The sequence below is a fragment of the Pararge aegeria genome, chromosome 12 (genome assembly GCF_905163445.1).
Source record: "Pararge aegeria chromosome 12, ilParAegt1.1, whole genome shotgun sequence".
Lineage (NCBI taxonomy): Eukaryota > Metazoa > Arthropoda > Insecta > Lepidoptera > Nymphalidae > Pararge > Pararge aegeria.
The window spans coordinates 12,118,972-12,137,832 of NC_053191.1; the positions used below are offsets into that span (position 1 = coordinate 12,118,972).

Genomic DNA, 18,861 nt, shown 5'->3' on the forward strand with positions numbered 1-18,861 from the left:
TAAAAGGAGGAACGCTTTTGTAATGAAATATATAGTTTTTAAATATTCAATCAAAATGTTTTTAACCCGCCGCCAATGACGTGAAAAATATTACGCGGCCAATGACGTCGGGTCATCATTACCCGAACTTTAGACGGTAAATTTACAGTATCTTTAAATGAACTGATAATTTCTAGTAACCATTTTAGAAATTAAGGTTTTTTGAGTAAATGACAGAATAATAAAAAATGTATTAAATTTAACGACTTAAATATTTATTGACTTTTTAAAAAACGCATGCAAAATCAACCTGAAAAACATAACTTGCATAGTATGTTATTTTTTTATTATTAAACCTAAACATTATAAAGAACTAACAATTTTATATGCTAATACAGAGATCACAAAAAGTAAGTAAGTAAGTAAAAGTAAAAGTAAGTATAAAATCAGTCCTCCGATTCCTCATTTATGGACATGGAGTTGCTGCAATTTTCGCAGTATGAAATCAAATGTTCTGGGCAGATATAAATGTGGCAAGCATGACAAGTATGCGTTGTTTTTTTATCCTTTTTAGATGGGCATATCTGACATCTTCTACGTGCTCCTGGAATTTTCTGAGGTGGTTCTATGGTAGGTTCGTTAGTGAAATCTGCGATCCTTTTGCGTAATTGTCGAGGTAAATTCACATGTGCTCTTCGGATTTGTAAATGGTCCTGAATCAAACTGAGTGCCAAGTTTTTTATGAAATGTCGCCGTTTTATGCGTGTGTTATCATTGTTAGCCCGATATATTATATTTGCATTGATTCCTGAAATATTCAGCATTGCAAAGAATATCGTCAGCGGCCATCTCTTAGAGTTTCTGCTCACATTATATGTAGCACAAAGCTCGTCTGCTACGTCCACTCCGCTTTTGGTAGAGTTATAAAAAGTTATTACTTCAGGCTTCTGCTTCACACCTGTAGATTCATCGATTTTGTTATCATGGTGCAAGCTTGACATCAAAAGGACCACTTTGTTTTTCTTTGGGATGTGAGAGACCAGTGTAATATTTTTTTGAAATCCGAAAGTTGACGAGTGTAACTCTTTTCCGCGCGTCGTTATAAATCCAGGTGGAATTTGTTTTTTGTTCTTGCGTAAGGTACCGACTGAAGTCAACTTGTGTTCATTTAGTAGATGAGACACCAATTCGTAGCTAGTGAACCAATTATCAAAAGTAAGATTACGGTGAGTTTTGGAGACAGGTGACACAATACGATTCACCACGTCTAAGGGTTTGTTGCTAACAGAAAAGGGTCCGTCAGGCTGCTTACCAGCGTATATCTCCAGGTTGGTGATATAGAATACTTTGGAGTCCACTAAGGCAAATATCTTGATGCCATATTTAGCTGGTTTCGATGGTATATATTGCCGAAATTTGCAACGCCCTCTAAATGCCACTAACATTTCATCAATAGTGCAAGTTTCTCCCGGAGAGTACATTTTCTTACACTGCTCTACAAATTTTTCGAAAATTTCACGCACTGGTGCCAAATTATCAAGGTTTTGTCTTTCAGCGCGTGTAGACTTGTCATCAAATCGCAGAGAGCTTTGTATAAAGTAAAATCTTTGTACAGACATGGTAAGTCTAAAAACTTCAACACCAGAACCATCTGCTTGCCACAAATCCTCCAAATTCTGTCTATTAGAACGATAAAATCCGGCCATAAACAACAGCCCAATAAACGCTTTCAGTTCACTTATTTCCACTTCATTCATGTATCTACGTTGAGAAATATCTTCACACTGTGCTCTTCTTTCTTGTATATGCAAATTTGTATATTCTTGTATTTTATGCAGCATATCGTGAGTCAGGAATAAATTCCAGCATTCTTGCACAGTCTTGGCTTCTTGAGCAACTGATTTTACGCCAGGAGGCTCACATATAATATTTTCAGATCTTCTGCGTACATTCGGTCGTGGCGGTGCTTTTTGCCAAATAGTCCCGTCCCTTCCTTTGAAGTGTTGCCGTTGTCGATTTTGTAAGGTCAAAAGGTTGACATCATCTGAGTCCGCACCTGTGTCATCTGAGGACTCTGAGCCCGTATCTGTATTGTTAGCATCCTGTTCAGTATCGCTACTTTGGCTGCGTTCAGATACATGGTCATCCACTTCGACGTCTGAACCTGGATATGGATCACGATCATTTTCATCGGAGTCCGATTCTTCCAAAATCGCCAATATTCTCTCTGGATGATCCCTCAACGCCATTTTTGTCAAATATCTAAAAAACGTAAGAAAAATTAACAATAACTTAAAATAAAGAAATTTAAATATGTTACGAAAACACCACGCCAGCGATGACGCTGGGTCATACTTACCCGTTTCGCCGCAACACACGTGTATCTCGTTGCGCAGGCGGCGTCGCACTGAGTACCACACTGCTACAGGTAGAGGGGGGGTATATCTCCAGCTACACGAAAAGTCAATTACACCGCGAGTGTTGAAAATTTTTTACGAAGGTATACAATCACCTCGGGTCAATATGACCCAGCGTCATTGGCGCCGGGTTAAAGATTTCCGTTTAATCAAGCAACCATGATTTAAGATTGTTTGTCTTTTGTCTGCGCTTTTCATCCCGACAACTAAAGAATGATCCGCATCTTGATTTCCTTTCCAACTATAAATAGTCTAGCTTCGATTTGTGAAGCTATTTAATGAGGGGTTATTTTACTATTTCACTAAATAGCCCAGCTATTGCCGGCGGCTCTACTCACATTAACCCAACCTACCTCACCAGTAATTGAGTCTCAAAGCATGTACTCGATAGTACCTGTGCTATAAATATTATATTGTATTATATTGTGCTTATCATATAGTTCCCCTTCGGGCCTTTATATTATGTGAGGTTGGCACTTCAACAATTCTTCAAATTTAAAGACAGTTTGGTTACTTAAGTTTATTTTTATGACGTAATACATGCCTGACGTCGAGCCTTGTAAGAGTTTTGATTTGGATTAACCGCCACCTTTTGGCTCAAAGTGCTTGAAACCCTTTTTAAATCACAGAGTCAGTCAGTCTCCTTAACCATCTGCATATTTTCATTTGGAACTCTCCTAGAGAAGTTCCTCAAACATATTGTTATTAAAGTTTTCGCGCCATCCCGATATGGAAAATACTAACCTCATTCTTTCTCGTAGACCGAACCCAGGGCCTTTTAGATCCGCAGTCGAACTAACTTACCACCAGATCAAGAAAGCAAGCACTCCAATAGGTTCAATAATAGATTTTATTAATCAGATGTTCCTAAGTTATAATTCCTTTACCTAGTCACGTTAAGAAGTATAATATTTAGTTCATTTTACAAATACGATTAACTGTTATAAAACACAATAAAAATTGTCTTATCCCATAGGTACGTTAAAATTGTATGTTTGTTAAAAAACAATATCAACTCCTGCGCATGGGAACAACGCGCTTGCGATGTTCCCATGCGCGACATGTTGCGACATCTATCGCTGGATAGCGTAAACTCATATTTTCAATTGTTGATTTAAAAGGTATTTAGTTTGCATTAACTAAAATATATTAAAGATGAGAAAAAGAAAAAGATGTTAACACAATATTTCTTTGATATAATATTATAAAACATATTAAAAATTGCAAATCGTGGTCACAGATGATGTTAAAACACCAGAGCCTTATTTGCTTTTTATATAAATTCACCTTGAATTGGCTGTAATAGGTATAAAGCTAGTATAAAATGCCAACTTAGTTATCAACATGATAAGCTATCATGGCCGTCTTTACGTCACAAATTATATTTTACAAGTGGTTACGGTTTCAAAGTCATAGATGCACCGACCTTAGGAGAGTAAATAGTTAAAGTTGCCACAATATAGACTTACTTTTAATAAAAGATAAAAAATTACAAGGGCATTAACTGGTTCACTATCTTTTTTCGATGTAACTACTAAGCTACGTATTTTTTGTCGTAAGTATTAAGTTGTTAACAATTATTATTATGATAATGAAGACCATGGATCAAGGTTAATTTAATGAGCACTTAAGATTACACGCAACGATAGCAATTGCCGCGAACAGAAGCTTTAGCATTATTTTATTTTTATCGCATACATAGTAAGTATAAAACTTAATATTTTTGCACAACTCCAGTCTCAAGCCATCATGACATTTCAAAACTAGTTGTCATCCTTCCAGGAACGTATGGACATAATATAGTGAGAGCCTTCAATCGATCAAGCGTGAAATCGTCCGTCTCTTTCCATGGAGCGATATTGAGTGACCAATATATTTGCTAGAGGGAGATGGGTAGACTGGGACAGACCACGCCCCCATCGATCTGATAATGAAAACAACTTGCTCTGCTCAAGCGCATGATTTTTATCTCATCGTGAGTTTGACTTCGCGATTACCGCGTGCTGGGGCCTTTTGTATTTAAAATTATCTTTGTTTAAGATGTCTTCTCATAGGTCTTGTAAACGCGAGCCGCATCCTTCGTAAAGTGGTTCGAAGTAGGAAGCGAAAAAAATAACAAAGGCATTATACTTAGTTAAGGTTACCACTGCGATAGGTTTAGTTTAATTAACTTATTAAACAGTCATATAATATTACCGGCTTTCCAAACACATTGATTTTACTACTATGCTGTATAACGCCACAATCCCGATGGCTGCGTAAAAAATACATTACAGTAACTGTGGCGATTGTCAAATTTCAAATACTGTTAAATAAATCTTTGAAAACTCACACGGATTTAGTACTAATTTTTTTTCTTCATTAGTACTAACCAAGGTATACAGGTAGCCCTCGTTATGGTCAGAATACAAACAACACAACCCAGCCTGTAAGCATAGTAAATACTTTGTCCATCATGCTGAGAGGTAGGTGTTAGGACAAGTGTATCTGTTATAACACTGGCAACCACGCTCTTCAGACCGGAACCAAGCAATATAGAAAAATGCATGCTGATAGTACTTTCCTGCACGAGCTCTGTTACAAAAAGCTCTACTGCTACAACTAAGCTAGTCCAATCGCATAGCAACGAATTTGGCTCGGCTAGGCTCGCATCTTTAAGCTCCTTGACAAGTCATCATAAGTTTGGACGTGGGAGCTACGGATATTCAAAAATGTTTTATAGCATTGAGTCACGACTGTACGTGATCCTTCATGGGGTTAGAGTCGTTGACATGGTAATGACGGATCTTGATTGCTCTTGTCTAAGATCGGCATTTTCACGAACAAAATGCACTTGTTTACCTAGTTATAGTATGAGAAGAATTGTTAAGGGAAATAAAGTAGGAACTGTGCTCTGTGCTTTCCAACTTAAGGGATACCGCGGTGCGTTGTCACTGATTTCTTAGAGAAAAAATTGTCACGAATTTAACCCTAAATAGCCATCAGATAGGGTATTGTAATACGTCGACCGGGAAGAATGGCAATTCATGTGAAAGAAGTATGATTTAGTGTTCCAAGATTTAGACTATTTATTGTTATCGCATCATTGCCTCAAATTTGAGGATCGTGGCTTCCATGAGATAACACTCACTTGACTATTTTTCGTGATTTCCGACTATTGCTGGCCTTGTGAATAGCACTACAATTGGTACGTCGATTGCCTCTATTATCTGGTCAGACCAGCGCCTTAGAATACGGCCGCGGGGTTTCTTTCTATCAATCTTACCTGTCATAAGCTTTTCTATGCTGCTGGCAAAATTTCAAAGACTACTCAAAAGGTACAAGTATTCGAAAGTGTTTATATGTTACACACACAGCTTACATGACAACCCAAGGCAGAGATACCTGGCGCAGAAAGATCTGAGCCGAACCTAAAATAATGAGATAAGGTTAGGGACAATAAGACAAAGAATGGTACCATTTAAGATGTACACAAATTTGTTAAGTGAATATTGACAGGTGTAAAAATAGCTACACACAGGAAACTCGCGATCGTGACTCATGAACAAGCTAGACTAGTCCATTAATTGAAAAGATTTATTAACAATACATTTCGCACCAAAGTCAACGTAATTTGCTCATGAAATCACTTCATTATCATCCAGTTGACCAATGGACGTCCACTCCTAAATATAAGATTTTTGTAGGCATTTCTAAATAAATGCCTTGGTCAAGCGACTTCCGCGTGTAGAAGCTTTCTGCAACCCATTTGATGTCTTCTGACCACCTCGTCTAGAGTCGACCAACGTCACATAAATAGCTGCGAGTTCGCCATTCCAGCACTTTGAGACCCCAACGTCCATCGGTTCTCCGAATCTTGTGTCCTTATATAGCCATGTAGTAATTTGACCCGTAATGGGTTGATATGATAATGATGATGGTGATAGACTTAGTTACTGTATGAGACTATCAACAACCAAAAAGTTTAGCTGAAAACATCAAGGTATTCAACTAAAAATATTTACGAAACAAATCATAATGAGCGATCTTCGACCCAAGTTATCGCGTCTGTACTTTTTTCAGAGGCTCCCTTTTATCTAAAGCTATTAGGCATGCGCCATTGACAAAGATTAGTTTCGAGCGTTTTGATTTTACAGGGAAATATGCCGGGAATATGCTGGTAGTAATTTTTATCGCCCAGCTCGCATCCCATCTGAAGTTCGAGATTAATGATCCGCCGCGTCTAGTCATACGGTTCCGCCGAATGCCGTAAAAACTGCGCGCAATTCTGTTTTTATACAGATGTCGGAATGGAAACGAAGGTGGCATTTCGGTGTATATAGAATCTATGCAAGCAGATACTAAGTTTCAGCTTAACTTTAAATACATGCCCAACCGATTTTAAGATCACCTGCGTCGCACTGAGCCCGAGATTTCGTTTTTACTTTTGTAACGTCAAGTCTGTCAGTACTGGTTTGGAAGTCTGACTCTACCAGTTTAATATTGATGTTCGTAGTCTTTTAAAAGTAGAAAACGGTAGATAAAGATAAAAGAGCTCAAGTATAGACATCTCTGTAGATTAGCGTTCCTCTAGCGCTCCGCTAGCGTTAATAAATAAATAGTATGCCATTTAAGAAAGTAAAAATAAGAATAAGAAAGTAATGAGAAAATAAATGATCATATATTGGGAAAGATCGATCGGTGCACTCTTTTAAACACAATGTAAAGGAGCATTATCTATCGTTGTCATAGTATATTTATCACTGTTTACTTATTATAGATATATATTTATATTTATATTATATAAATATTTATTATATTATTTTTATGTATTTTGTATATATAGTATATTCGAATGTTATTGTATTAGTATGTAGAATTTTGTTATTATTTAGATATATTAAATATACTTAGTAGTTATGAAATATATTGTACCTTTATTTGACCTATACCACAATTAAATCATCTTACTCACATCCTGGGGTAGCTGGAAGAGATCTCTTATAGAGATAAGATTTCCTTTGTACACTTCATGTATCTTATGTTCACAATCACAATTTATGGTACATAAATAATAAATAAATAAATTAAGATGTATAAGGGATATTTACACGAGGCTGCTTGATAGAAAATGAAACAAATAATAAGCTGTTAAAATATTTTAGAAAAATTTTAGCATTCAAGGAACGACTAATAAATAATTTAGCACTACCCTCGCTAGATACTATACGTAGACGTTATGTGTTTTTTTTAAAACATCAATTGTCCATGCCTACTTGAGGCTCGTAAAGGTATACTTTTAAGCATGTATGCACCTTAAGCATTATTTTTAAACGGACACTATGACGCAAATTCAAAATACCGCATCTATGTTAAAAATTGTCGCCGGGGCCACACATCCTACCCCTACCTTTAATTGCTGCCATCTTGATACGGGTGTTATATCGAGCGGCAAAATGGGTTTTTCGCGGTTACAGCAACTTTGTACTCGCACATTATCGGATTTACCAAATACTGATACCACTATACTGTTGCCGTGTTTATTATGCGCAATGTTTACATAAGCTTCTGTTAATAAATTAATGGAACTTGGAAATTCAAAAAAATACTTACTGACTCGATTACGCCAAAATGTTAATCATTTTATCAGTTTGTTAACTAATATAATAACACCCCGAAAGTGAGTTGGTGAGCCCGAAAATCTTCTGTTTGTAAACTGCCACTTCAGAATTCATAACACAGCAAATTGATAAATTTCTTTCTTGGAAACACACTGCTCCATTTCATCTCTCGCAAGACAGAATTATAATTGTAAAAATGCTGATGATTAAAAAGAGCAATTGCTGAGTTTCTTCTCGGTAGAATCTGTCTTCAAAACCGTTGGTGGAGTCACTACAATTTAACGTTTTAAAAGTGCTTATATTAGGCCCGGTTAAAATAAATACATATTGAATTTGATATTTCCTAAACATAAACCTATGCCTTGAGATCACTAATAAGTAAGTTGGTTCAGTTCATATAAAAAAAAAAAAAATCCTTTCGCCATAAGTTTTCCATCAAAGGTATCACTTGGCCACACTTGGCAAAAGCTTTCGATTCGACATTCCAAAAATTCTCAAAAAACCAAATTCTTCCCGCCAAATAAAGCGAGACACATTAATACCACAGAGCAATTAAAATATTTTTTTGCTGGCGTGACGCCTCAGGGCTCATCAGCTAGGTTTCTCAAAACATCAAAATAATTATACACCGTAAACGAATAATGATTGAAAGGTCTACACATTGGTTCGGTTATAGAGTAGTTTTTAAGAGAGGTATGCCTAAATTTTCTTTTAACTCTTCCCGTTTAAAAATTAACCTGCAACTTCGTATGCGATTATTTCGATCTTTTTTTTCCCGGGATAAAAAGTAAACTATGTCTGTCTCCAGCTATCTCTTTGAAAAAATTCGTCAAGATAGGTTTAGCAATTGAACCGAACATAGGTAACAAATAAACTAATAAGCACAATAAGGCAAAATTTGGTATACATAACATAGATATCATTGATTACCTATTACTATCTTGAGCTTTCAAAGTTTTTACTGCTAATAATGAATAAGAAGTTGAATAAAAAGCTTTTTGTATAAATTGTGCCACTTTTACTAACCCTTAATCGGTTTGTTATAATAATATGTTCAGTTTTGGTCGGTGTACGGAAATTTTCAATGTCGGCCGGGGCTATCAATTTAGCCGTTTAGTTTGTATGTAGTCCGGTCAGAAAATAAAATTCTCTTCAGGCCTAAGTTCTCTCCTCTTACGTTCTAATAAGTTTATATTTTGTTACAGTATCTAACGTTTATCCGTTTTTCAACAACCTAGTCATTGCATCCCCTGCGTGCTCTACATTTTTGTTACTTGGCTCTGTAGGTCTGAGCGAGATCTTAAGTACCTTGTAACATTCCTTAAGAATTAAAGGCAAAAAATATTTTTAAATGTGTCTGGAAGTTCCAGAGAACATATCCTTTTACAAAACAAATTCTTCTGTTTCAATATAAATCTAGTTAAAAGCACAGCTTACCTTAGGATTTCGCAAAAATTTTAACTTTTGTCTTTTAGTTCAGTGCCTCTGGTCACAAACCATCTGCACGCCACAGGCTAGGTCATCAACAGCCTTCAAATACGTCATCTCTGTTACTGTTGCCTACTCTATATTATAAATAAGAGATCGCCTGAAGCGGCCCATCTGAATCGTATGAACCGGCGGCATGTCGAACAAACTCCAACACGACTGCTATTAAAAGGTCTTTAGGTTGCGACAACCAATCTATTGGTAACTTATTCTAATCTAAAAACATCCTTCATGTTTACAAAATAAAGTTCACCCGAACTACAAGACGAAGTTTGCGAAACACTTAACATAATTGGCATTACTATTTGCGGTTTGTTTAAACTATTTTCAACTTTAATATGTAAAGAATAAGGTAGTGGTCGACAGTAAAAGGTTCTTCTTGATCAGGCATCTGCATTGCGAGTAGTTATTTGAAAAACGACCGATTCGAATTAATGAATTAACCACTGGTTTTATTCGATACGGCTATCCCTTTGTTCATTATTTTGATGTGCTCGTACGCTGTTATCATTAAGCTTAAGATATTTATACGTTATTATTAATTTTGTTTAATTAATGATTTTGTAGACAATCATCCGGCTCTTTGTTAAGTTTCTTATCAAAACCAGCTGCTCTTTTCACCTGCAATTAATAAACTTAACTTACTGTTTATTCTTGTAATTATTTAATTTTTAAATAAAACATTAATTAACTTATGATATGTTATAAAAATTAAGCTGAATTTGCTATACTCCGCGAAAAGCAGGGAAACTGCATGGTGTCATTTAAAATTTCTTCAATCTTTAAAATTAATAATTCATTTTTAAGTCATCATCTCCTGAGGATGCCCCGGTTTCGGAGCAAAACGTGCGTAGAGGGTACATTGCCGAAAATCTGTTTGGTGTGGAGTCTAAAGATTGAAGTAATTATAAATAACACCTCCTGCTTCTCCTGCTTTTTGCGGAGTATAGCAAACTAAGTTTAATTTTCATTATATATCATGGAATTCCGCAAAGTAAAGCCTGCTTCTATCCAATATTATTTAAGTTGCCTGCTCAATATAGGTGATGTACACTTACTTGATTGCGATAGGGTTTGTAACAGTACGTTTTTATGTTTTAGTAGCACTTAGTTTTTTAACAAAGCATCTTAAATTAAGACCTTGTAAAAGATTATTATCACAGTGTTAGTTACAGGGATATCCCCATCTCCTAACCAAGTTGTGGAAAGTATCATCATTTCATGATAGAAATACCCAATCACCATCATCATCGGCCTATTAACGTCCCAAAGCCATCTCTCTCGTGAGCGAGAACATGGGTCCACAACACGGCTGCAATGTAGATCGGTGGACTTCAAAGAATTATGTAATAAGCAAACCTATTGGCTTCAAATGTTCTCCGGGGCGCGGGGTTGGACAAAGAAAGTTTCCTAACACGGGAGAATTTCTTCAGTCACTAAAACCAATGCCTAGAAATATTTTGGTCGACCTCAGAATAGTTATCAACTAACCACTTTACAAACGCAAGAGACATCAGAAGCAGTCGCGGCATCACTAGGGATTTACTCATCATTGAAGGCTGGTGGGCAGACAATACTCTAAGAAGGTCTTCTACATCCGCCAGTGTGCGCCGGCCTTACCGTATGATTCGCACTGATATTAAGATCCTTATGCACAATTTCAGCCAATTCTCGATCCCAGGGGCGCGCTTAGCTATTCAGTTTTAGATATCACACCCGATCTGTTGACAACTGCACTACAGGTGGCGAAAGCTCCGTTTACTAATGTTCAGTTACTTGAAACTATCTGAAGCAAGCACTAAGTACCTACTACATATTTTTTTAAATGTATTGATTTGTTTTAGGATATAATCGTATATTAAAACCACAGTAAATCTGATCCTAAGTTGGTATGGCATTGTTAGACTTCCAAATATTGTAGCATGATGTGTTAGCATGTTGTTAGCATTAACAAATATAAACCAACAATACATAGCTTATTGACGGCCGACTGGCGCAGTGGGCAGCGACCCTGCTTTCTGAGTCCAAGGCCGTGGGTTCGATTCCCACAACTGGAAAATGTTTGTGTGATGAGCATTAAGTGTTTTTCAGTGTCTGGGTGTTTATATGTATTTTCTAAGTGTTTATGTATATATAATTCATAAAAATATTCATCAGTCATCTTAGTACCCATAACACAAGCTACGCTTACTTTGGGGCTAGGTGGCGATGTGTGTATTGTCGTAGTGTATTTATTTTATTTAGTGTATTTATCAGATATATAATTGACGATTCAAAAAAGGAACTGATTACAACTTTGCCTACAGTTTTAAACCCTAAAATGGATAACTATTAATAATTGATCAATATAATCAATTGCACTGTCGCACAAGGGCCAATGAAACGTTGATTAATAGCCACGAGCGGTGATAGCTAGGAGGTTAACCATTTGGATTACAGGCATCACTTTAAACTTTTCGTATTTATGCACGTTTGTATTAAACAAGCAATTAAATATCACTTGCTTTAATGCTGAAGGAAAACAGGAAAAGAGGAAACCTATGCAGGTTTTTTCACGATGTTTCCCTTATGAGTTCTCATTAATAAATAAATATACTACGACAATACACACGTCGCCATCTAGCCCCAAAGTAAGCGTAGCTTGTGTTATGGGTACTAAGATAACTGATGAATATTTTTATGAATAATATACATAAATACTTAGATTATACATATAAACACCCAGACACTGAAAAACATTCATGCTCATCACACAAACATTTTCCAGTAGTGGGAATCGAACCCACGGCCTTGGACTCAGAACGCAGGGTCGCTGCCCACTGCGCCAGTCGGCCGTTAATGTTGTCACGGCGTGGTGTACTACTGTATAAACCCGTATTATGAGGGGAAACCCGTGTCCTGTAGTGGGTTCATATTGATGAATAAGAATTTAAGGCCATATTTGTCTTCATCAAGTTACTATCCCGATTCAAACGGGTCTTAATCGTACCCTTCAGGTACATCCAATCTCTCAGGAACGCTACGGAGACAGAATAGTCTGCTGAACGGAAATTGTTCGATTATCCTGCAGTTTAAGAGATGAAATGTGTCAAGTCTCACTTTAATTGCATTTTGCATATTACAATGAGCCTCTTTGTATTTCAATAATTGATAGATGGAATATTTAATTTTTATTGTTAATTGTTCGATTAATCCCTGATACATAATAATAATTATAATAATAAATTCTTTATTACACACAAAAAAACAAAATACAAATAAACACATTTACAGAAATAATTAAAAAAAAAAAAAAAAAAACTAGTTTAGGTGTGCAAAGGCGGTCTTATCGCTAAAGCGATCTCTCCCAGACAACCTTTGGCGATAGTAGTTATTGGAAGGAACGGGTTGGTGCGGCAATAAAAATTTCTACCTACATAAATATATTGCAAACTAAACTACATACATGGTATAAATTCTAATACTAAACATATAATTATTATATATAATATATAGTGTTCATACATATAAATATAATAAACTACATACTATAACGCTACATACATAAAAAATAGTTTTTCAAACGACTTTTAAAAAGAGGCAAGGATTTTGCCTGACGTATGTCAGGCAAGGCAGAGGGGTTTTGATATAAGTTGATCTGCGGCCTATGCGTTTTGTATGCGTTTGAAAACTATTATTCTACTTTTCCTCTTATATTTATTATTTTTTTATCTATAACTTTATTTTGTACTCTATTAATCTATTTACTACTTCCACATTCTCAGTACCTACTACCGAATTATTGAAACATGTCCAAATATTTCTTTTTTTCTCTATCTATTATTTTTCAGAAGACTTGTGGTACACTAAAGTTCTGAAATCATCAACCTGTAAACAAAAACTCAAATAATACTTCACAGTCTTTACATTATGTACTGTCTCTGAGACTTAACTATGAAACCGAAATCCTAATAGTTTTTGAGTTAAAAACCACTGCCATAGTTTTTACTTTAAGATACAGCCCTAAAATATCACATGAAAAATTAAAATGAAGTGACTCTTGTCACTATATTTGTATGGAAAAATTAATATGCTTTTTTTGGTTTTATATTTTTACAGAGTGATTTCTTATGAAATATATTTAGGCACCCCTCCACAGTATTTTGTAATTGTATATTGGATTACATTAAGACTTACATAACAATAACTTAGCTATAAGTGACAACATATGTTGGATTAGATTAATAACAATTAAAACACAATAACTTGGCTATTCGGTAAGCGGTGATAACCCAGTTGATGGGACTCTGGTTTCACTTTCGGTGGGTCAAGTTCCAATCCCGGCGCGCACCTCTAACTTTTCCAATTTATGCGCATTTTAAGAATTACCTAAATGTCACTTGCTTAAACGGTGGTGGAGAGCCTGAGATTTCTCAAAGACTTCTGAAGTCCAACAACCCAACCGAACGTGGTACGGCATAAATCCAACTCATTCTGATAGGAGATCCGTGGCATATATTGAGCCGGAAAGGTTGATGGCGATGATCTATTCTAGCCAAAAATTAGTCATCACAGTTACATTAATCACAATATTTAAAATTAAATTTAGACAATATGAAAATCAAGCTTAATTTGCTTAATTTTCATAATATAATCATGGATTTCCGCAAAGTAACGCCGGCTACTATCCAATAATAAATTCAACTTATAATATTTGAAATTAATGCAAAAACATAGGTCGTTGAGGTCAACTTTTGCGTCCCATTTCCATCCCGAGCGGTAAACTGAGACTGTACACGCCCTCACAATCAAGATATTTCTTTATTACACGCAAAATGTACACGTCGACACCGATCGCAACTTTTGTTGCTAAACACGTAAAAAAGCGGACATAGAACACAAAGCAACCTTTTCTTACCGCAAAAAAGTTTTCCACGGGGGGACGGGGGCAGGCATTTTTCCCTTTACCCTTACAAACGGACCGCAGTTTAAAAAAAAGTTACCGGGACCCGCGTCGGCCGACAAAAGAGGTTTTTTTTCTGTATTTTATATTTCAAATATTAAACAACGTCGTTAGCGGTTAGCATTTGCTGAATATCCCAAATAATTTTGTGCGCTTTTGAAACTCCGTTCGTTATTTTTTTTTTTACGCTGCCCGAGTTGTCTTGTTTTAAGTGGGTATTTAAAAAATAAGTTTCTTCTGGGATTGTTTCGTTTCGTTTGTGAATGCTGTAAAGGGTCAAAGGACCTTGAGGTATTGTGTTGTTTAGCGAAAAAATGAGTTGATTCTATTGTAATTAGTACAACAATAATTATTGCTCGTACAGCTTATACGCAGGCTTTATTATCTTAATCCTGTAATATTATACCAACTAATAGATTATAACAGTTCACTGCTGGAATAAACATCTCTCTCAACAAGAGGGTTTGATCAAATTGAAAGATCATAAGAACCATAAATTAACATCGGGAGTTCATATACTTACTTATCTTCAGAATATCAGTAAATCCAATAAAACTTTTATTTTAACCACGATTATTAATTTAACTTGTAATATCTTGTAATAAATATAAGTTTAGTATAGTAAATAAATAAATTTGGTCAACCCCCAACGAGGTAGACAGGCAAAGAGGTACGATGTTACGCCACGTTTATTAATATGGAGGTTAAGGTGAATGTATGGAAATAAGATACAAATAATCTTCAACCTATCCCGTTAATCTAGTGGTAGCATGTACAGCTAACGATCTCGAGGGTTCCTGGGTTGGAATCCCGAATCGGGAAAAACCTATAATGATTTAATTGTTATTAAATTAAAATTTTGTTTTTTGAATTAAATCGTTGATCCAGGTTATTTTCACTCTAAACCCTATCTCCTATGAGAGAGGTGCCCTGCGTCCAGAAGTGGGACGTAAATAAGCTGAGGGAGTGATGGAATAAACAAAAAAAGTCAACATAAATATAATGAAGAAAACGTATCTTACGTTTTCTTCAATAACTTCATCTTATTTCCTAAGCGAAACCGACGGCACGATCTCGTTCATAATTTTAGCTTTTCTATTCATATACGAATAGAGTTATCCTCCTTCAATGCTACTTCTAATCGGATAATTATTCAACGAAACATTAGGATGATGTTATACTGAGCACAAATGTTGCATCTTTAGTCCGCTTGTCTTTACGTGGTATAAAATCAAATCTGTCTGTTTCTAACTCCTTTTACACTACGCAATGGATTTTTATACGATTTTCACTATACTTTAGATCATTTATTACAGATAACTTACATACAGTAAAGTATAGTAATGCTTATTTAAGATTTTTTGTTCGTAAAAAAAAGAATATTTTGCAATCAAGTTGTCTAGCGTTGAGTGTTTTTCCCATGGAAAGCTATGTTGCCTTTCGCGTGGAACTATCAAACAATATTTAGTACAAATCAATTTAAAGTCAGCTGCAAACATTGTATATTAATAAATTCTGTAATCAGACCTCACCCCCTCACTTCTCGAATCGGGGTTTAAAAAGAACAACTACTAGGTAATGGGTGGTCAAATCTTTAATAGCAAGAATACGAAATTAAAATGTTCAATAAACAAATGTTTGCGCAAGCGCGTTGTGTCTCCATCTTTACCGGATTGTATTACATAGCGAACATTATACACGGACCGCACAATGGACCACCCTAATTTGAATATCTTGCTGCAAACCGCCGAGCAAAAAATACGAGCAATAAACATTGCCTCGTCGATTCCACCATGGTTGCCACAATTCTACTACCTTGCGATTTCTACTTTCCTAGTACCATCATCATCATAATTTGCATCATTGCTGGAACGCAGTTTTAAACTTTTCCTGACACCATCGTCTCTGTGGTTATCGATCCAATGTATTTTTTTATTTTTTATTTATTTGGGACAGAAAACAATAACATTTCTTGTCATTGTTGTCTTAAATTTAACATGTAAATAAGTTTAATATGTAATCCACAACACTATCCACATAATATTGTAAGGAGCAGTAGAGCGATAGATGTAGATACAAGTAACACTTATTATGACAGATATTATTAACTGTAGGTACCCAAAGTACCTAATCAAAAATTAAAATTAGCTGTCATAGCTATTAAGAAAGAAAGAAAGAAAGAAAGAAAAACTTTATTTGGATATACACACACTAGAATTAAAATACAACTTAATAGTCTACACAACAATTATAGGAACGGTGTGATCCCAAAATGGTCTTCACTCAGCATGTTTGTAGTGCCTATTAAGACACAGCGCTGATCTTCCGTGAAGCCAGACGTGACGTTTGGACGGTAGGCACTGTCAGAGCGACGCTTAAAAACTATGGGTACAATAATACAATTTAAAAGTAATATATAATTAAATAATAAGAAGTGTAATAATAAATAAAAAATAATATAAAAGATTTGTATACATTTATAATATTTTGTTACGATCGAACCGATAAAAAATAAATAAAAAATAATATGTAATAATAAAAAATAAAAATACAAATAATAAACACACTTAGGCACCCTTGTTCAAATGTTTTGTTGTTGGAAAAGATATTCTCTTATTAGCATTAACCTAATGCAAAAAATCTCAAGTGCTACTAAAAAATATACAAAACAAAAAAAAAACAACAACAAAGGAATAGAAAAACTAATTGATTGATTGATATAATAGAAAGGAAAGAAAGAGAACACACATTTAACTTAGAAGACTAAAGTGTTGTTGTTGAGTTTGTGTGGAGCACCGAAAGGATTTGGACTTTGGTATTTACCACTGACATTTGTTATAGTATTTATAAAATAATATATGATTATTTATATATTCTGATAACAAAAAAAAAAATTACCCGGCTAAGTTTGTTGTGGGCTCTTCTTAGACCAGGGCGCGTTTTGAACCCTCGTAGCTTTAGATTTAAGTTGGCGAACGAAGTTATCACCACCCCCTTACAATTACGTAAACAAATATGTATGAACGCTTCATAAGTGCCTGTGATAGTCCTACATGAATAAAGAAATTTTGAATTTGAATTTGAATTATATTATTTTATACTATTATACTGAAAGTTTTTGCAATGTTTATAGGTAAGTTTGTTACCGGGTTTAAATTTAAGTTTATTTGGTATGGTCCGGTGGGAAAATTCATATGTAAGCTACGGCACTACAAGTTACTCCTTTATTTTTGATATGTTTTATCTCGCTGATAGCTGTCGATGTAATTACAGGCATTGAGGCTTAATTTACTAAAGCGGTGATAGCTCAATGAGTAGAACTTCGACTTCTGTTTTGGGGGGGCAAGTTCGAAACCAGCACGCACCTCTAACTTTTCTGAGTTATGTGCCTTTTTAGCAATTAAAATATCACTTGCTTTTACGGTGAAGGAAAAAATCGTGAGGAAACCAAAACGTGCCTGGGAGTTGTCCATTGTAAGATTCTGAAAGGTGTGTAGAATCCACCAATCCGCACCGGGCCAGCGTGGTGGACTAAGGCCTTAACCCTTTTTCACTGTGGGATAAGACCCGTGCCCTGTAATGGGTTGATATGATGACGACGCAGGGCGGCATGTTGCAAGACGCGTGCCCTGCTTAGTGTTGCTTTGTGTAGGCGATGGTTTTCCACTAACCATCCGGTGAGCCATCTGTTTGGTCTGTCAACTATCACTATAAAAAAAAAAAAGACCTCCTACAGGGAGTACAGGGTGCTCTAAGCGCATATCTATCATGGATTTGTTTACAAATCAATCATTAGACAAAACATCTCTGATGGCATTTTTCGAAAGACTTTCGGCCAGCCCTGTGACGAATATATTAACAATACGATGAGGACAAATATGAAAATAACTCCTGCACGGGTATCGGCATTGTACAACTCATTTGCCTACCGTTGAGCATACAGTCCGACTTACAAGTTTGATACTAATATTAAGCAGTTCCTTATCACAAAAATATAATAAGTATATTATATTTTTGTGTCTGAAAGCTCTCAATGCCATACCAGATTTAAGAAATTGGTGTTACCTACCCCAGAGCCCTAAAATCAGATTGAGCTATTGGCACCCGGAATTTCCTTACACATTAGAGCTAATGAAAGCTTCAAAGCACATCATTGAAGCAGTGTATAACAGTATGTAACAGCTCTTAAAACCTAACTGTTTTGGAAGAAGCAGGCTATATATATGCGCAATAAGACGACTGGTTTTTATTGTATATAATATATTTATATATATAAATATTATTTTATGTTTTTATTTGTGTATATTTTGTTTATGTATTCGTATGTAGTTATTTGAATGTAGGCTTATAATAAATTTACACCACCTATTTGTTCTCGCTCTTGTTGTTCTAATCCTAAGGTTGCCTGGCAGAGATCGCTTTTAATCGATAAGGC

General features: G+C 35.5%; 1 protein-coding gene across 1 annotated transcript; it reads right to left on the reverse strand.

Annotated features, from left to right (window-relative positions):
* Window positions 1-257: 257 nt before the first annotated feature.
* Window positions 258-2,275, reverse strand: LOC120628300. Its single transcript, XM_039896609.1, has one exon. It carries the CDS (start codon window positions 2,226-2,228, stop codon window positions 426-428), a length of 1,803 nt encoding a protein of 600 aa, XP_039752543.1. The 5' UTR covers window positions 2,229-2,275; the 3' UTR covers window positions 258-425.
* Between the last annotated feature and the right edge of the window lie 16,586 nt (window positions 2,276-18,861).